General features: G+C 50.5%; 7 protein-coding genes across 7 annotated transcripts; 3 read left to right on the forward strand and 4 right to left on the reverse strand.

The window, feature by feature from the left end:
* Positions 1 to 439: 439 nt before the first annotated feature.
* MYCFIDRAFT_163757 (glycoside hydrolase family 81 protein) lies at positions 440 to 3,120 on the reverse strand. The gene has a single exon (XM_007927389.1). It carries the CDS (start codon positions 2,689 to 2,691, stop codon positions 667 to 669), a length of 2,025 nt encoding a protein of 674 aa, XP_007925580.1. The 5' UTR covers positions 2,692 to 3,120; the 3' UTR covers positions 440 to 666.
* Positions 3,121 to 3,456: 336 nt separating this feature from the next.
* On the forward strand, positions 3,457 to 4,137 carry MYCFIDRAFT_182517 (uncharacterized protein). The gene is made up of 2 exons (XM_007927390.1): positions 3,457 to 3,492; positions 3,544 to 4,137. Exon 2 carries the CDS (start codon positions 3,695 to 3,697, stop codon positions 3,866 to 3,868), a length of 174 nt encoding a protein of 57 aa, XP_007925581.1. The 5' UTR covers positions 3,457 to 3,492; positions 3,544 to 3,694; the 3' UTR covers positions 3,869 to 4,137.
* Positions 4,138 to 4,897: 760 nt separating this feature from the next.
* On the reverse strand, positions 4,898 to 9,596 carry MYCFIDRAFT_173958 (uncharacterized protein; the record flags this gene model as incomplete). Its single annotated transcript, XM_007927391.1, has 15 exons — positions 4,898 to 4,913; positions 4,975 to 5,052; positions 5,078 to 5,170; positions 5,197 to 5,283; positions 5,319 to 5,461; positions 8,751 to 8,775; positions 8,811 to 8,894; positions 8,925 to 9,024; positions 9,048 to 9,267; positions 9,312 to 9,348; positions 9,377 to 9,383; positions 9,436 to 9,449; positions 9,478 to 9,492; positions 9,525 to 9,557; positions 9,583 to 9,596. 15 exons carry the CDS (start codon positions 9,594 to 9,596, stop codon positions 4,898 to 4,900), a joined length of 966 nt encoding a protein of 321 aa, XP_007925582.1.
* A 49-nt stretch (positions 9,597 to 9,645) lies between these two features.
* Positions 9,646 to 12,783, forward strand: MYCFIDRAFT_133529 (uncharacterized protein; the record flags this gene model as incomplete). The annotated part of the gene is made up of 3 exons (XM_007927392.1): positions 9,646 to 9,881; positions 9,936 to 10,381; positions 10,415 to 12,783. 3 exons carry the CDS (start codon positions 9,646 to 9,648, stop codon positions 12,781 to 12,783), a joined length of 3,051 nt encoding a protein of 1,016 aa, XP_007925583.1.
* On the reverse strand, positions 11,627 to 14,674 carry MYCFIDRAFT_207486 (uncharacterized protein; the record flags this gene model as incomplete). Its single annotated transcript, XM_007927393.1, has 7 exons — positions 11,627 to 13,284; positions 13,323 to 13,339; positions 13,376 to 13,383; positions 13,414 to 13,596; positions 13,630 to 14,567; positions 14,594 to 14,607; positions 14,656 to 14,674. The coding sequence occupies 7 exons, from the start codon at positions 14,672 to 14,674 to the stop codon at positions 13,057 to 13,059; spliced, it is 1,407 nt and encodes a 468-aa protein (XP_007925584.1). The 3' UTR covers positions 11,627 to 13,056.
* A 59-nt stretch (positions 14,675 to 14,733) lies between these two features.
* MYCFIDRAFT_173961 (uncharacterized protein) lies at positions 14,734 to 15,633 on the forward strand (the record flags this gene model as incomplete). Its single annotated transcript, XM_007927394.1, has 8 exons — positions 14,734 to 14,846; positions 14,903 to 15,035; positions 15,075 to 15,107; positions 15,132 to 15,197; positions 15,233 to 15,238; positions 15,270 to 15,293; positions 15,330 to 15,425; positions 15,457 to 15,633. 8 exons carry the CDS (start codon positions 14,734 to 14,736, stop codon positions 15,631 to 15,633), a joined length of 648 nt encoding a protein of 215 aa, XP_007925585.1.
* Positions 15,634 to 15,823: 190 nt separating this feature from the next.
* MYCFIDRAFT_187826 (uncharacterized protein) lies at positions 15,824 to 17,686 on the reverse strand (the record flags this gene model as incomplete). Its single annotated transcript, XM_007927395.1, has 1 exon — positions 15,824 to 17,686. One exon carries the CDS (start codon positions 17,684 to 17,686, stop codon positions 15,824 to 15,826), a length of 1,863 nt encoding a protein of 620 aa, XP_007925586.1.
* Positions 17,687 to 17,785: the final 99 nt, after the last annotated feature.

The raw sequence follows: 17,785 nt of genomic DNA on the forward strand, positions 1-17,785 counted from the left end.
TTCCATGAAAAAAAAAATGGGTCTCTTCTTTGGATGCAGGAGACTATGCTTCAGGCTTCACAAAGCTTGGAAATCCTGCGGACATGTCGAGGAGACGCCCTTTTATCGGTTTCGCCAAGTTTGGTTTCACACTGGAAACGCTTTCACTTGTTTCCGTCATATGGAGCATGCAGCCAGAGCAATCGACGCTGGTCAAACTCAGAGCAGGAACGATCCGCCTTTTGAGTTCCGAGTGACACCTATGGTCCATGGCCTTAGAAGAACTCAGGTCCCTTGCTCGTCGTCAAACACGATTGTAAGAGCAAAGAAGAAGAGCTTGGGGACAAAATACCACCAGTCACAGAAAGAATTTCTCATCAAGAACTTCCAATGCTTCCGTGGCACGATTTGTGAACCAGGACCCGAATAAGCCATCATCGCTGAAGCTCAAGGATTCATTCGTCTTAAGGTAGAGCCATAGCTTTCAAGACCATACCCTCATAAATATAAATATATATATACCTTCCAACCCTCCCGTCCACATGCCCACAAACAAAGCTATCCCTTCGAAAATGTACCTCTGTACCCAAGTATCTATCTATAATCCAAACCCATCCATCCCCTAACGCCAAAAAAAAACCACCCCCACAAATACCTACCTACCTCACCTCCCAACTCACTCACTCACTAGTCATAAACCATCCCCCCCGCCATCGCCGCAGCCCAAGCAAGATACCAAGTCCTACTGGCCCCACCATCCAAGTACCCCATATCAAACCCCTCATCCCCAAAAAACCCATACGCCTCCCTCGCGGCCCTAGAATTCCACGTTGCAAAATTCGCCATCAACAACCCCTTCCAACCCCCTTGCACGTTCTCAATATACGCATCCTTAGAAAAATAAGCCCCCCACTCCTCCCCCACGAATTCTGGAGTGCGAATGTACGAACTAAAAGGCATGATAGGGATCATATGAATCCCTTGGATGAACTCGACGTTGGCGCCGAAATACGTCGTATGGTCGATTTTATTCTCAAACAGTATCCCCGCCGCTTTGTTTCCGATGAACTCCTTGGGTAAGATTTCGTTTTCTTCAGAATACAAAAAATAAGAATTCAAACTTCGGGCTTGGATGGCGAGCATGAGGTTGCCTCGCGCCTCCATTGCGACGTCGTTGGTGACGTGCCCCCACATTTTGAGGGCGTAGGATGCCATCGTATCTTCGGAGGAGGATTCTTGGTTTTTTCCGTCTCCCGAATCAAAAAGGCCGGCGGCCCAGGAGTGGCCGTGGTAGAAGTCGAAATTTCGAGAGAAAGGGAAGGAGGGGTCGTGGAGGTCGGAGTTGGCGTAGTCGCGGATGAGCATGTTGACCCAAGCGGTGTTGGTGGAGTTTGCGAGCCAGGTGGGGTCGAGGTAGGCGATGACGGCGGCGGCGTAGACGAAGTAGCCGTAGTGGAAGTGGTGGTCGTTGTAGTAGGTGTTGCCGAAATCTTCGAGGGGTTGGCCGGTGCGGTAGGAGGCGGAGGAGACGATTCCGCCCCAGGCGCTTTCGTACCAGAAGGGCCAGATTTGTTGGCCGTTTATGTGGCGGGCGAATTCGGGTTGGAGGAGTTGTTGGAGGCCGGTCAGGGCTAAGGTTTTGTTTCCGCTGATTTCGTGGAGGGTGTAGATCAGGGCGGCGAATTTGGCCAAGGCTTTGCCGTCGTAGTATGCGCTGCCTGAATCGGCCTGGGCGGTGATGTTCTGTTTGAGCTCTGCTGCGCCGGCATGATTGATGGCTTGCACAGCGACGTTCGATAAGGTCTTGATGTTCCCCTGACTTGGTGTCCAAGGCGCAAAGCCCATGTCGATGGGAAGGTTATCCTCCTTCAGTGTCCAGGAATCGCCGGTGACGGCCGTGGCAACACCTTTGGTCGTTGTTCGGAGTTGCAGAGCAGTCAAACCTGTCTGAGATTCATAGCTCATGGATGCAACATGATGTGGCAGAGCATACATGAGCAGAGGCTGACTCTCAACGCCCTTCTTTGTCCATGATAGGGTGTAGCTGCCCTCCTTGTTGTTGACTGATCCGGTAATGTTGATGCCGACGGGATAAGTACCGGCAGATGCATCGTAGATTGCCTCCGGTACCGTCTGATTCTCATACGTGTTCGGTACAGAGCCAGGCGTCGGGATCTTGGCGACTTGGATGACGCCGTTGAATAGAGAGGTTCCAGTAATGTTCGCGCCGGAAGGATGCAAGTCAAACTTGTTCACTTTATAATCTGGATCATCAGGAGTGACATAAATCACCCATACCGTGTTGTCCCTCAAAGTGGTCCGATACTTGTAGGTGGAATTCGTGACCACTGCGCCAACAAATGTCAAGGTCAAAAACCCTACGCTCGACTCAATGTAAGGCTGCGCCCAGTGGTACTCGGCGGTAATGAACGGCGTCCCTTGCAGAAGCGGGAAACTAACAACGGGAGTCAACCAGCCTGGAGGAAACAAATTGGCCTTGACCGATCCCCATTGCATCGAGTCTGTCGTAAGGCCTGGTGTGTCGCCGGTGTTGGGATCCACGCCTAGCTGGAGAGCGGATAGTACGACATGCTGGATGCCCACTGGAGCGCCAAAGAACGCCCACTGGCCAGCGTCTTTGCCTGGAGTTGCGGGTGCGTTTGCCCATTGGTATCTTTCCGTGTGCGAGATCGACAAGCCCCAGCTTCCCATTTGACCTTTCCCCTTCGACCAAGAGACAGCATATGGCAAAGTGTACGCTGGAGAAGTCTGCTCGTCCAGATAAAGGCCAGAGTAGAACTTGTTCGTCTGGAGTTTCCGTGCCTGCGGTTGGATGCCAGTCCTTGGCACTGGATGTTCAGAGGTGGTATTGAACAACGACTCTGGAGCATCGCTGGCAATTGGTTGGAATACTTCACTCGCAGATAAGGTGCTCACAGGCGATGTCGCAGTTGGGTGGACACTTGGCAGAGTCGAAGTATCGACAAGAGACAGACTGACGGTGGCATTCGTCAGGGTGGAGGTGGCAAAAGGTTGGGATGAGGGCTGGCCAGAAGTTTCCAGAGAGCTACCCACACTTCCGGACGTGCTCGTGGGGGCAAGTTCTGTCGATGAAGCGCTCTGAACCTCAGACGTCGTGAGCGATGTAAGAGAGTTGTCCGGCACGCTTGTGGAGAATGAGGACGCGGCATTGTTGTAGGGCGAAGGCCTGCCGCCAGGGCGAACCGAAGTCGTTGCATCTCGAGCAGTTAGTCTCGAAGTCGAGGTGGTTGTAGATGCAGTGCTGGTTTCTGTCGTCAACGGAGCCTGCTCGGTATGTTCCCAGTGAGGAGCTTGAATTCTAGATTTTGTTTAGTCCGACATGCCCACTCGTCTTATTGTGCCCAACTTACTGTCCGTCCTCAATCTGATATATCACGTTCGGACCTTGTGAAGCAGGGACTGTATCCTCGCACGAGGTGGAGGTTATCGTGTACACGCCAGCCGGTAGAGGCCGGCCATGGCGAGGTGGATCTGGCAGATATCAACTCATGTTGACAAATTTACCCATTATACCATACGTACCTAGGTAGTATGGATGTGCGGAAGATAGTGGTACCTGCAGAAGTGCAATCAGCGAGAGCACTGGCCTTATGCGGCTGCAAGACCAAAGTGCCGCCATGAGCAAGGCGATGATGTGAAGGTCAGTGCACAGGAAGAAGTTGGTATGAGAAGAATGGGGGAAAAGGAAGGGGATCTTGTCAATTTGACTTTCCCACTCGCTCTCTGTCTTGTTCTTGGTGACACTCGTTGCACCTCCCACATGTATCTTGGAGTCTTTGATGATTGCGCCAACAGCGAACAGGCGTTCGTGCACTTGCTTCAATGTGATCACTCTCAAACGAAGTAGGCAAGGTAGCGCAGGTCATTCGAGATGGAAAGCCGGTGGGGTTAGGGCGATGAGGAGACGAATTCTGCTTTGGCACAAGATATTGTGAGAGGGCACAAAGATGGATTCTGGCTCAAGGGTGCACTTGAGCGGAGCCAAGAGTCAGGCCAGGCAGGAATGCCTTGTCTCGAAGACGACGAGTGTAACAATGGCATAGATGCTCGGAGCGTTTCGTTGTCGTCTGACGTGCGCGACGGGCGAGAAGGGTGTGCGAAGGGAAGGATCAGGTTCTCCCAGGTAACGAAGGGGAGGTCAGCAGTGGTGAAGAATGTGAAGGCGTAGGCACTGGAATGCATGTGGAGGTGGGGTGGTGAACGGTGAAACGTAGGTTCGGTCGCTGCAGGTACGCGTGTGGAGGTGCCTGAGTAGCGTCGATTGCGGTGGTAGAAGAAGGCTCGTGGCGTTGTTGTCAAGGCCGAAACGTTGGTTGTCCCATGGCTCGCTTTGATGTTCCGCGCAAGCAAAGGACTGTGCATGCACAAAGATGCGCGATGGTGAAGCAAAAGCAACGCCATGGCACTTTTCATGCAGCGGCATAGTGACAGCGGCAGAGAACATGCACTGTAGCAAATGCTCGGCGGTCATGCGACGATTGAAGGCTTCAGAATTCCAATTCGCGATCTTCACGCGGAAGCATAGAAGAGCATGAACGATGCGAAACAGTGCTGTGGGCCACGGATGACATTTGGCCTGGCGTCGCGACGCCAAGGGCTTCGCATGTTTGTCTCTGCTGGATCGCTCCTTCCCATCGTTCGAGAATGTTGCAGAGGCTGCTCAGGAGGTTGCACAGGCTTGGGGGTTTTGCATATAAGGAGGACAGAACTTATCCGGGTACGCCTGCGTACATTTGATCCCTAACAAACTCTAGTAGGGACATCTTGAATTCTGAGGGCATTTCTTCATCTACCTACGCCCTTTATTATAGAGTAGATATTCTAGTCCGAAAGAGGGCATTCTGTTGCCTCTATTTCTTTACTAAAATCGCTATATCTATGTATCGCGTTGTCTCAAAAATCCAACTCGAAGGACTTAGAGAAATTCAGCTTTACTTAGGATGACTAACACACTGATAAGGGGAGAGTGGATCCGGTCTGTCCTCCTTATATGCATAACCGGCTTGGGGGGAGGAAGGGCCGAGGGTGGTGCTGTGGTGTCAGTGTGACAGATGACTTGCAGGAAACACGGAAACGCCTGGCGGTACTTGCCGAGGTGTACAGGCCATCCTGGCCATGTCGAACGCGTGAAAACGCGAAAGCACAGCAGCTTTTTTTTTTCTTTTCCTCCTGCACGTCGCGTCGCCCCGGAGAGACGTGGGCCGTGGGCCGTGGGCCACGACGAAGGACAGACGGCGAAGAGCAGGTCGGAACTTCGGAAGGCTCGGATGCAGGATGTGCGAGGCAGATTAATTGACGCGCCCCAGGACGGTACGGTGACTGTGAGAAAGTCGACCTGTCGTGTTTTCAAACTTCTCGTGAATCTCGTCCAGGCATCCTGCGAGGCACCGCCATTGTGGCCAATTGGATCAAGACCGTCGAGACCGGGCAAGGGCAAATGCTAATTGTCAATTGCTTAGCGGCTATTTGGCAATTGCTTTTGAAATACCAACCCGGGATAGGTTAAGCGCCTGTTCCTAGCGGAATGCCTTGTTTTGTACGTAAATCGCGCTCTTCTTTAGGAATTAGTGCGTCGCGTTACCTAAACGCGTACCTAGATAGTATGTCTATAAAAATTTATTAGTATAGCTGTTTTTATTAACTTCGAGGTGTTGTTATCGTTACCGTAGTATATCTTCTTAAGTATTCTACGAGTCTTCTATTCTAGGCGATTTCTTCTAAGATATTAACGTACCTAATAGTATAGAAGATAGTATAGAATCTCCGGTAGATAGTAGTCTTAGTAAGGAGCCGGAAGAGGTTAATTTAGACGAGTTAAATAATAAGGAGCGCCGCGAATACGAGCTCGAGAGGCAGGCACGGAAGGAAGATAAAGAGCGTAAACCGGAGGTTGTTAATAGACCGGATCTCGAGCAGTTAGCGATATAGGCTCTTAATAAAGCGGAAGAGGAAGAGAAAAAGGAAGAACCTAGTCTATTGTTAGCGCCGCTATAGGATACGTACCGCTTAATAGATAAGGCTGTTCTTACTATTTAAGACTATGCATTTAAGGCCGGATACTGCTAGCGGATATAGGCTAGAAACAGGTCTAAACGCGCTTAAACCGCCGGTCTCTAGGTATCTCGTTATCTTGTCTATACCTAGGCTAGTAATACGCTAGTAAGAGAGAATTTTATTCGGAAAGGAGCCTCTTCTATACGGATTAGTTGTCTAGTATCGCTATCGTTGCGCGCCTACAATTCGAAGGACCCGCTCGGTCGATAGGAGGTTAGAAAGGTTAATAGAGTCTATAATTATAAGGCTATCTATAGCGCTTAATTTGCGCCGCATCGCCGCCGCTAGCGTAATAAGACTATACGGAAGACTATTGTCGATAATCTAAATGCGAATGCTAGTATATATACTACGCTTAGTAGGTTGTTAGACAAGAAGGACTATAAGTACTAGAAGTTATAATTGTAAGGCACTCGACCGAAACTCGGCCGAAGCTAAATTCTACTTAATATTCGGACTTCTTGCTTTCTTCTATACTTTGCTAACAACAATACCTTCTATATAGGTATATAAGTCGTTAAGGACCTTCTTAATGTCCGTTAGGCTATACGGAAGGCCGCGTAAGGTAATCTAACCGCATTAGAAGCCCTATTCCGGCTATTAGACTAGATAGGTTTCTACTAGAAGAAGGAGGTAGATTCGACTAGTAAACTCGATAAACTCCTCGTTCTTAACCCTTAAATAGCCGAGTTATATAAGTAGTATCCTAAGTACCTTATTATCGACAATACCTATAAGACAAATAAATACAACCGTCTACTTTTGAATATTATAGTAGGCACTAGAGCAGGTAATACCATTCCCTTTAGATACTGTATTATAGGCAATAAGGACGAAGCTGCGTTTACCTAGTTTACTAAGAACTTCAAGTCGCTTTATAAGGTATATAACCTGCCTCCGCTAGGCCTATAGGTTACAGATCGAGACCGTAGTTATATAAATACCCTTAATAAGATATACCCTCGAATACCAGCTCTTATCTACGCCTAGTATGTCTTTAAGAATGTCTAGGCTTAGGTACGGAAGTTAATGCTATAGAAGCAGGTTCTTAACGAAGAGACTAGTAAGAACGAGTAGCAAGACGACCCGGATTGTGCTACGTTTATTAACAACTTCCGTGCCTGTATCTACGCTAAGACTATTAAAGAATACAACACTAAGGACTAGTAGATAGCAAACTACGAGAACCCTTACTATATAGCCCTTCGAGAGTATATTTACCGTAAATACTAGGCTTATAAGGACAAATTGGTATACTGTTTCTAGTAGAAGAAGTTCCCCTTCTACGGGCAATTAGTTACTTCTAGAGCTAAAGGCGCTTACTTAACTATAAAGAGGTAGCTCGCTAGCAAGAGATATAACATTCTTACACTGTTCCTTAAACTCTGCCCTTAGTAGTCTATTCGAGCCTTAGAGATTAAGTACCGGATAGTATAAGAACGTATAGCAGTGCCTATAGCACTCCGCCGCCCCGAGTTTGCTAAGGCTAATAAGAAGATCTATAGGAAGGCCTTATAGAAGGGCCTTAATTAGCTTAGATTAGCGTACGACGAGATAGCTAAGCTTGCTAAGGAGCCTAGCAAACAACGCTCTTAGTACTTAGGCTGCTTTCGAGTTGCTTAGGGTATTGTCTATAAGTATACTATTATCGATACGATTGAGTTAGTTAGATCCTTCGAATTCGACCCCTATATATACTTCGATAGGCACTAGCATCTCGACAAAGCCGCTGCGCTAGTAAGGGCTATTATTAAGCTAGAACGGACGGTTTAAGAGCTATTAGTATTGCTAAACAACCGCCGTAGAAGAGGTAGAAGAGATAGAGCGGTACCTAGAAGATACGTCCGTACTAATTAACGAGAGGCTTCTAGCTTCGAATACGTAGATTAGTTAAACCTAGCTTCTTAAAGAGGCCGTAGAAGGCGTACGAGGGCATCTATACAACCTCGTACTCGTATAGTAATATAACAACTACGACCTTTAGCTCCGCTAGTCTATACGCCTGCTAAGTGCTACGGCTTTGTTAGCAACGATCTAGCTAGTATTTAAAGAGCCGCTATAGCACTTAATCGACAACGTCTAATAGCGCTAGCACTACCGCTAGTAGTGCCTTACTCGGAGCGATAGTTTGTCTAGTTCTATAGCAGTTAACCTATACTACCGTAGGCTCGAGGTCTACTAGTAGCGACTTAATCTACTATGTTTAGTGCCGCTCCGCTACTATTAAACTAACAGGTGTTTACTTAGCAATAGTATATACTAGGTTCTATAGCTCCGCTACTATTAAACTAATAGGTGTTTACTTAGCAATAGTATATGCTAGGTTCTATAGCTCTACTACTATCTATAGCTCCGCTCCGCGGAGGTTAGTAAGGTCTATAGTAGTAGTAGCTAGTGCTATACCCTCGTAGTTATTAGTATGCCGGCTATAGCAACTAGTTCTAGCAGTCTTATATATCTATACGCGTTAAGGGCTCCTAAAAATGCCTCCTTCTTAACTATAATCGTTACTATATACGGGTGGTTCCTTGTCTAAGCAATTTGGCTGATTTGTATAGCTAAATACGTCCGTGCGCGCTTATAACCTAAACCGGAGGTAATCTAAAAAGCAATTGCTAAATAGCCGCTGAGCAATTGACAATTAGCATTTGCCTGTTTAAGCTGCGTGTGCCCACGACGCAGGACGCATCGCGAACAGCGCTGCACATCGCACTTTCTGTTATTAGCAGTGTGACTGCTGTCTGAGAACAGCAGAGAACGACGCGGAAGGCGGTCTGGGTCTGGGTCGGGGCGGCGGGCGCGGAATGCTCGCCATCGAACTTTCACATTCACATTAGAATAACCTTCACGCCCACCGCTCCTCTCCTTCCCCATCCTCCTCCTCCTCCTCCTCTTCTTCTTCTTCCCACACTGTCATTGATTTTTCGTTGGCCTCATTATTGGTATCAACTGCACACGAAACATCCTTCAACGCGTCACCACGAATTCACCCCCTTTCCCTGCTCTCGACGTCACCGCCCGACCTCGTGGCGCGCTAAAGCGGGCGGTCATTCCCTCTGGCAGCAAACGCACATCGATTCCATATCTCTTGGATGATTGGCCGCTGCTGCCGCGTTGGCACAGCGGATTCCCGAAGCATTGCTTTGGTTTAGCTCGCGTCGTTTGCATCGATTGCCGCCTCGTCACGTTACACTATCAGATTCATCACTCACTGACTCGCTGCTACCTCTACCCACTGTCAGCTCATGTCTTTGAGAAGAGCCGTCTAGATCACTTCACATCTCACCCGTGAGTCGATCACTTCTTACCTCATCCATCACATTTCCCGAGCTCTGCAAACGCCTATATTAAGAAACACACACTTCGCGTTTGACCTGCAACAAACGTTGCACCCACCACAACCCAATCACCCAATGGCTATCAGCAAACCATCAACAAGTCCCGACAACTGACTGCCACCCATACAGCTACACCGAGTTTGACTGAGCCATTCAGCTCTGAGCGTACGCTGTATCCCACATGCTATGGGGAATCACTACTGACTCTAACTAGTTCGCTACTTCAGCAGCAATGAGCAACCAACCACGCGGACGCGGCCAAGGCCGTGGCGGAGCTCGTGGCCGTGGAGACTCCGCCCCTTCTCGCGGTCGTGGAGACTATCAAGGCGGAGGCGGCCGTGGCGGCTTTCGCGGCGATCGCGGTGGAGGTGGCCCACCCGGACGAGGCCAGAGCACTCAAATGTCCTTCAGAGGCGGTCGTGGAGGTGGCGGCGGTGGCGGCGGTGGTGGATCAGGTGGTATCTATCTGTACGTCTCAAGCGCCTACCGCTGCGAAGTGTTGGAAGCTGACTTGATTTGTAGCTCTGGATCCGATGTGCCACAGCCTGATGCAAGCATTACGGCCGCAGAAAACGCCCTTGTTCCTCATACCAGGGACAGAATGTTCGATGAATCCCCGGGATTCACCGGCTTTCCAGGGCGTCGAGGCTATGCTACCAAGGGCACGCCAATTACCTTGCGAACCAACTACCTCAAACTGACAACTGCATACGAGCTCAACATGGCAGACCAAGAGCAGACCTTGTTCCGCTACGATGTCGATGTGCGTCAGGAGATCAGTCGTCCAAAGCGTCGGGCTCTGCTCGATCAAATCGTTCAACAACACCCGAAGTTCAATGGCGTCCATTGGGCCACTGACTACGCTCGCACGGTCGTAACCACAAAGAAGCTGGACTTGGATAATGGGACCTTGGAAGATAAGCGTACGCTTCCCGGCGAAAATGCTGCTCAGCAACCGCAAGCCTCTGGTCCCGTCCCTGATTTCGTTCGCAATGCTCAAGCACGCAACACCTACGACTTCAAAATCACTTACCAGGATTCATTCTCGCCACGTCACCTTATTGAATATCTCCGCTCTACGTCGGCAGGTGCTGCGTACGCTGGTCGCACAGATGTGGTGCAGCTTATGAACATCGTCTTGACGAAGGCACCAAACGGAGCCAATGCCGTTCGCAATGTGGGCCAAAAGTTCTATCCATACCATGGCCATCCCGGGAAGGAGCTTTACGATCTGGGCGGAGGTCTGCAAGCACTACGAGGCTACTACTCCTCCATTCGCCCAGCAGTGAACCGTCTCCTGGTCAATTTAAACGTCACCGCTGGTGCCTTCTACCAGCCTGGACCTCTACTTCAGCTTTGGGACGAAGCACGCATTCACGGCAATCTCGACCAGCTTGAAGCTTTCTTCCGTATGTTGAAGGTCGATGCAGCCTACATAAAAGATGGCCAACAAAAGCCGTTCAGAGTCAAGATCAAGACCATCATCGGCTTCGCGAAGGCCACCGACAAGATCCAGGTTCAGCGTTTTGGCAATGCCAACCAGGTCAGATTCCGCTTTGTCGACTCCAGCATCCCGAATGCTACAGCGCGACAGATCACTGTGAATGATTACTTCCGTCAATACCACGGAATTACCCTTAGACACCCAGATCGTCCGGTGCTCAACGTCGGTACGCGCGCTGATCCCCAATACTTACCTGCCGAGCTGTGTACAGTCCGTCCTGGCCAGCCTTATCGACGCCTGCTTAGCGGCGACCAGACTTCTGAGATGCTCAAATTCGCAGCCAGATTTCCAAATCTCAATGCTATGTCTATTACCGGAACTCCCGGTGCTGGACTTGGGAATGGTCTGCGACTCTTCCGTCTTGCCGATCCCACCGGTGATCCTCAGTCAACTTCCGTAAAGCCATTTGGCTTCTCGGTAGGTACTAGCATGATCACAGTGCCCGGCCGCATCCTGGATACTCCTCGCGTAAGCTATGGTTCGAATTCGAAACCTGTTACGCCGCAGAAGGGCTCCTGGAACTTGCAGAGCGTTAGGTTCACCAGACCTGGAAGATTTGACAAGTGGTCGGTTCTGATCATCAACCGCAAGGGCAATCGAGGCAATGCGCTGTTGGGGAACCCAACCGGAGACATGCTCGCTCCTGAAAAGTTGATCAACGAAGTGGAACAGTCCATGAAGTCATACGGCATCAACATGGGCCAACGTGTCAAGCCTACGCAGGAAATCCTACTAGAGACCCTTGTCATGCAGAATCGCGACTTCAACAACCGCCAGCTACGTAACATCTTCGCGAAGGCGGAGAGCATAGGCATTAGGTTCCTCTTCATCATCATTCCGGAAGCCGACAAGTGGTTGTACGCTCGCATCAAATACTTTGGTGACGTTGAATTCGGTATACACACTGTCTGCTCTGTAGGATCGAAGCTTCAGAAGCCTAATGGACAGGGCATGTACATTGGTAATCTGGCACTCAAGTTCAACTTGAAGGGTGGTGGCGTAGCGCACCATGTGCCAAATACCTTCAGCAAACCACTCGACAACAAGACAATGCTGTTCGGCATCGATGTTACCCACCCGTCGCCAGGCTCCTCGAAGGGTGCGCCATCAATAGCTGCCCTTGTTGCCAGCGTCGATGAGCATCTGTTCCAATGGCCAGGCTCGATCCGCACACAGGATAGCCGCCAAGAAATGGTTGATGGGCTCGAAGAAATGGTGATTGAGCGTCTAAACTTGTGGCGTAAGAAGAACAACTTTCTGCCCAACAAAGTTATCATTTACCGAGATGGCGTCTCGGAAGGCCAGTATAGACAGGTCCTACAGATGGAACTGCCGTCTTTCGAAAAGGCCTTTACGAAGCTCTACGGTAGCAAGGAGAAGTGGCCGAAGATGACCATCATCATCGTTGGCAAGCGTCATCACACTCGATTCTACCCGACTCGTGAGCAGGACGCAGATTACAATCCACAGCGCCAGAAGGGTTCTTGGAACCCACTCCCGGGCACAGTCGTCGACCGTGGTATTGCCGACAAGATCCTATACGAGTTCTGGTTACAGGCACATTCAGGACTTCAAGGCACAGCACGACCCGCTCACTACGTAGTCATCAAGGACGAAATCAAGTTTGAGGCGGATGAACTTCAGCAATTCACACACTACCTCTGCTACCTCTTCAGCCGTGCGACAAAGGCTGTGTCTATCTGCCCACCAGCGTACTACGCAGACCTTCTTTGCGAGCGTGGCCGTGCCTATTTGTTCAGCGTCCTAGCTGAGAGTCATGGCAGTGATTCTTCAGTCTTCAACGCCGGACAAGAGTGGTCTCGTGATGTGCACCCACGCCTCGCTGAGAGCACGTGGTACATCTAATCAAGATGCCTGACACGCATGGCCCCATCGATCACCAGGGAAAAAAAACCATCATCACGATCAGACGTGGCTTCTTCCATATCCATGATTTGCTTCAACACCAACCATCACTTCAACCATCAACGCAATGGACGCGATTCAGGCGAGCTATGACCTCACCAGAGTCACCTTCTCTCGAATCACTCGGCCCACGACACTTCACATTCTATGCTTCAGACTACCCCAAAAATGATTCCCACAGACACTCCTTCTTTCGATGAAGATTTCATTTGTTCATGATCTGCTTTCTTGAATCTTGCGGAGGACATCAGAATGGACTTGGGAAAACCCGGCGTTGGAAATGACCGAATTAGAAAAGACCCAGATAGCACAGTGCAAAAGCTCTTTCTGGATGAATCTTATTGCTCGTTCCATTGAACATTTTTTGTCATATTGTCTCCGCCTCGAACCTTCCGTTGAAGATTTTCGCCATATCGTCTCCGCCTCGAAAAGTGTGAGTGGCTATCGTTGGACAGATGTGATTGTAGAAGTCCTACTACCTCCTCATTCCCGAGTTCTGGCAAGAGTTGAGTTGACAATTCCTAACCTTCACGCCCAGTCCTGAGCCATCAACGCACGTCCGCTCCATACTCTTCCGCATCCTCATCACCGTGTAAGGGATCGAAAGCGACAGCATCTCCTTCCCCATCCCCATCCTCCTGCACCTTAAAATCCTCATTCATCCCCTTCCTCACCCCCTCCTGATCCTGCAACCCACAAGCCTCCAGCACACTCCACCTCAACTCATCAACCCCAATCCTGCGTCCCTTATTCCTAACATCCAAACTCTTCGCCGAACTACAACACAAAAAATCCCCCACCCAAACCCCCCCTTCCAACTCCTCTTCCAACTCCCTCCGAATCCCTTCCTTCACCTCCCTCAAAACCCCTAACCTCCGTCCCAAACTCTCCGCACTCGGCATCTTCGCCCGAGGAAACAAAATCTTATCAACCTTACTCAAAACAATCTGAAACGGCACGCCCTCCCACCTCAATTTCCGCAAAAGAAACCGATCCGTCTGCTTCAACCCATGTTCCGCATCCACCAACACATAACTCTTCCGCAACTGTTTCCTCCCCATCAAATACTTCGACACCTCCCGTCCCCATTCCTCTCGACTCCCATTTCCATACCCCGGCATATCCACCACCAACAAACTCTTCTTCGCATCCCAACGTTTCCACCTCGCCTCTTTTCCCTTCCCCCCCGCCGCCGCCCCGACCATCCCCTTCCCTCCCACCCCGTACGCGTTCATCGTCACCGTCTTCCCCGGCCGTTTCGACACGTATGCGATTTTCTGATTCGGACGACCGAAGAGTGCGTTGAGGAGGGAGGATTTCCCGACGTTGGAGCGGCCCAGGAATGTTACTTCCGGGAAGGGGGACGGCGGGAGGGAGCGGAAGTGCGGCGTTGTGAAGAGGATTTCGGGCGCGGTGCGCTGGAAGAAGGTCGCTGCGACGCGGAGGTTGCGCGGGGTGGGAGGGTTTGTGATTGCGTAGGTGTTGAGGGTTGAGGGGGTGAGGGTTAAGGTGGACGGCGGTGGCGGTGGCGGGGGCGCATTTTGGGCGGTTGTTGTGAGGGTTCGGAGGGTTGAGAGGGAGAGGTGTCGGAGAGAGGGTGGGAGGCGGAGGAGGGACATTTGGGAGAGAGAAGGGTGTTGGTGGTGGTGGTGGTGGTGTTTACATACTTCACTTGTGAAGCTGGGTTGCGGGAAGGAAGTGGTCTGTGCTCTTTCTTGGCCCCGCTTCGTTCAACAACAACAACTCATACAGACACGTCCGACACTATGCTGAGAAAAATATTTCTAACGTCTTTTTTTCTTAGCCCATCACATAATCTGGAAGAAAGCATGAAACCGGACCTGAAGTGCTCGAGATGCGCCGATACTAATAGAAAGAACAGAAGCAGAAATGAACGATATTAGCAAGTACACCTTTCAATCATATTTTAGCTATAACATATATAATATTCCGGGTGCTAAAATTTCTGGAGCTGATACTTGGCATCGACCAAGAGAATTTCAGTCGTTAGTATACTATACTAATAAGTCCTAATTCTCTAGCAGTCGGACTGTCTAAGTCAACAACGACCTAAAATTGTGAGTCTTTGTCAACGGCAACATCTAAACGCCCTTTACAGGACACCGAAAACTTTGCGAAGCCACGATGGCTTAACATTCAGAAAGGAGTGTCATAGAGTCGTATGGAAGGAAGTTCGAAATTTAATCTCTTAACAAGCTCCCATCGTTCAGGCTTATGCTGCCAGCTTTGCAAAGGCCCTGCTGGTGTTGTGCCTTGCAGCGTGAGAGGTATTTCCCGAGTTTCTCGTTCCTGATTCATTCAACTCTCATTTGAGAAGTCGGCTTGGTGGCCCAGTCACATATCCCGGTTGCTCGTCTTGCGCTGGGAGCTCACAGTGATCCAGGAAAGAGATGTTGTCCGCACAGAACGGGACTGCCATTGATAGCAATGTGAATTGCTAGCTTTCTTCAACCACTTATCTACAGACCCCTTCCACCCACACGCACCATCCACCTCGCCTCGACTTCCTCCAGTATCTTTATTTCATTTTTTCGCTGTTTCTTCTTGTTGCCATGATAAGAGTGGAGGTATAGAACGCCAGGGAGATGCGAGATTCATGTGAATCGCAATGCCAAATACGGAACGCAGGGATGCAAAACCGAAAGTACAAGAACTAAAACTCCAACCAACTCCAACATCAAGCCCAAGGGGAAAGTTGAGGTTTCACCGCGTGAGTATGTACAAAGTCTTTCCGCGGGCACTGACGGCGTGTTGGCTGTACAAGATTGAATTTATCCAGATGACTACCATTCCCTACTCTTTCGTGCATGTCTTTGAAGCCGATATTCAAGACTCATCCGTACGAGAAGACAAGAATCATTCCGAAGAGGATTGGTACGCCATTGACAAGATGGATTGCGCCTGGAAGGAGCATTCGAAGACAAATGACCAGCACGAGTGCCACTATGCCCGCAGAGAGCTATGCGTGTGCCCGTGCTCCGCCTCCACCACCTGCTGGGGTTGATGGTGCAGGAGTGCCCGTAGGAACCGGCGGCGGGTAATAGTCTTGCGGGTATTGATCGTCAGGACCAATGGGCTCGTAATGATCTTCGGCGTAATCCTCGTCGTCGTAGTACTCATCGTCTCCAGGTGGAGGGAGATTCGGATCGTAGTTTTGCGGGTGGGCTGGCGCAGCAGGAGGTGCGTTGTTGGCATTATTGTTCTTGCCCTTTCCTGCTCCCTTCTTGTTCTTCCGTCCTTTCATCTTGGCTTTCTCCAGCAACCTCTTCTTTTCAGCAGCCTTCTTACGCTCCTGGCGATCTTTGATCTCATAGCGGCGAATCATGGCATATGGCGGCGCTCCGTATATGTCCTCATATTCACAGAACTCGCATATCCACATATCATCAGGCTTGGGACGATGATGATAATTCTGATATTGCTGATTCTTCTTCCGCTGTGAAGCTTGATATGCATACTCTTTGGTAGGGTTTCGTCTCGGCTTCGGTCTGGGAGGTGGAGCAGCCTGCTGCTGAGCTTGTCCCGGCGGTGGTGCAGTGTTCGCAGGTGGAGGTGGTGGTCGTGCGACATTGTTTGGCTGTTGTCGTAGAGGCGGTGAGGTCTGCGTGCCATGCGCAGGTTTTGTCCCGGGATGCGCAATTCGTGCAGGTGTGGGTGGTCCAGCTGGATAGTGAGTGTGCTGGTCGACCATTTTCGTAGCAGAGTCGGATTCGCATGTGAAAGTGAATTGGGTTTTGGGCGTTGCAGAATTCGCAGGACTGGCTGCAGACTGCAGCAAGCTCACGTTATCCTTGCCCTTGCCTGAAGGTGTCAGCGGGCCTTGTTCGGCAGCAGTCTTGATGGCTTGGGAGATGATTCCGCCGGTGTTTTCGATGCCGGGATCTGTGTTTGATATTACGTCAGCCGACTCAGTCTCATTGAACCCAGCAGTTCGGGTTTGGAATTTACCAGAGTCATTCTTTGCATCACCGCCGCGGGCAGGAGCACGTGAATAGCCATTGACTGTGTTCATCGTGTTGCTACCCAGCGGTCTTCGATGCTTGCCATCCTGTCTGCCATATCGGCCTCGACCTGCTCCACTGATCCCAGTACCAGAGCCAGCAGAAGGAGGCGCAGAATGCGGACTGTACTGCACCGTAGGACTAGACACACAGTTGGTTCCATGCTCCCCCTCTTCGTCTTCTTGCGGACTGCTAATGCCCATGTTCGCCATTTCAGCACTTAATTGGCTCTGGTGCATGCTCGAAGCTCCAGATAAAGGAATCTTTCGCTTCTTCTTGTTGCTCGTATTTTCAAAGCTTTCGTACCCATCTGCTGAAGATGCGGCCGAACCCGGAGGTGGAGGCTTTTGAGAGCCGCGCGAAGCTTCAAGCAATCTCCGCTGTAGAGAATCCGGCTTCAATGCAGTTCCGTTTGGCGTCGGTGCGGTTGCGTATCTGTAGTCTGGGTGGTCGAATTCTACCTCGTCATCTCCACTGTCCCCACTCTCGCCACATGTGCAATGATCATGATGAACTGCATGGTGATGTCTATGCTCCTGCTGGTGGTGGTAGTCGCCATTTGTCAGGCGCGGCTGTTGCGCCGACGCCCCGGTGTCTTGTATGTTGAAGCTCAGGGCAGGCGAGATGGGCGGTGGATCGGGAGGAAAGACCAGAGTCGATACCTGCTCGGGCGACAGCTTGGACTTTAGCCTGCTCTTAGGGAGTGGGCGAATAGCTCGCTCTGGGAAGATAGGCGATGCGGTGTCGGGCGATCGAGCCGCAGAGAGAGGGGACGAGCGTGAAAAGGCTGTGCCAGCGTATTCTGCTTGTCTGGTCAGCATATCCACATGTCCATGCCGAGTCTCGGCTGATGAAGCCATATCATGCCGGCCGGCAAGTCGACGCCAGCAGGCCATCGAGAGTATGACTCCGAGACAACC

Source organism: Pseudocercospora fijiensis (genome assembly GCF_000340215.1).
Source record: "Pseudocercospora fijiensis CIRAD86 unplaced genomic scaffold MYCFIscaffold_3, whole genome shotgun sequence".
NCBI classification, from domain to species: Eukaryota; Fungi; Ascomycota; class Dothideomycetes; order Mycosphaerellales; family Mycosphaerellaceae; genus Pseudocercospora; species Pseudocercospora fijiensis.

Bases quoted from the DNA above. Each gene is read 5' to 3' on its own strand.
- MYCFIDRAFT_163757 (XM_007927389.1), bottom strand. From the start codon at position 2,691: ATGGGAAGCTGGGGCTTGTCGATCTCGCACACGGAAAGATACCAATGG.
- MYCFIDRAFT_182517 (XM_007927390.1), top strand. From the start codon at position 3,695: ATGGGGGAAAAGGAAGGGGATCTTGTCAATTTGACTTTCCCACTCGCT.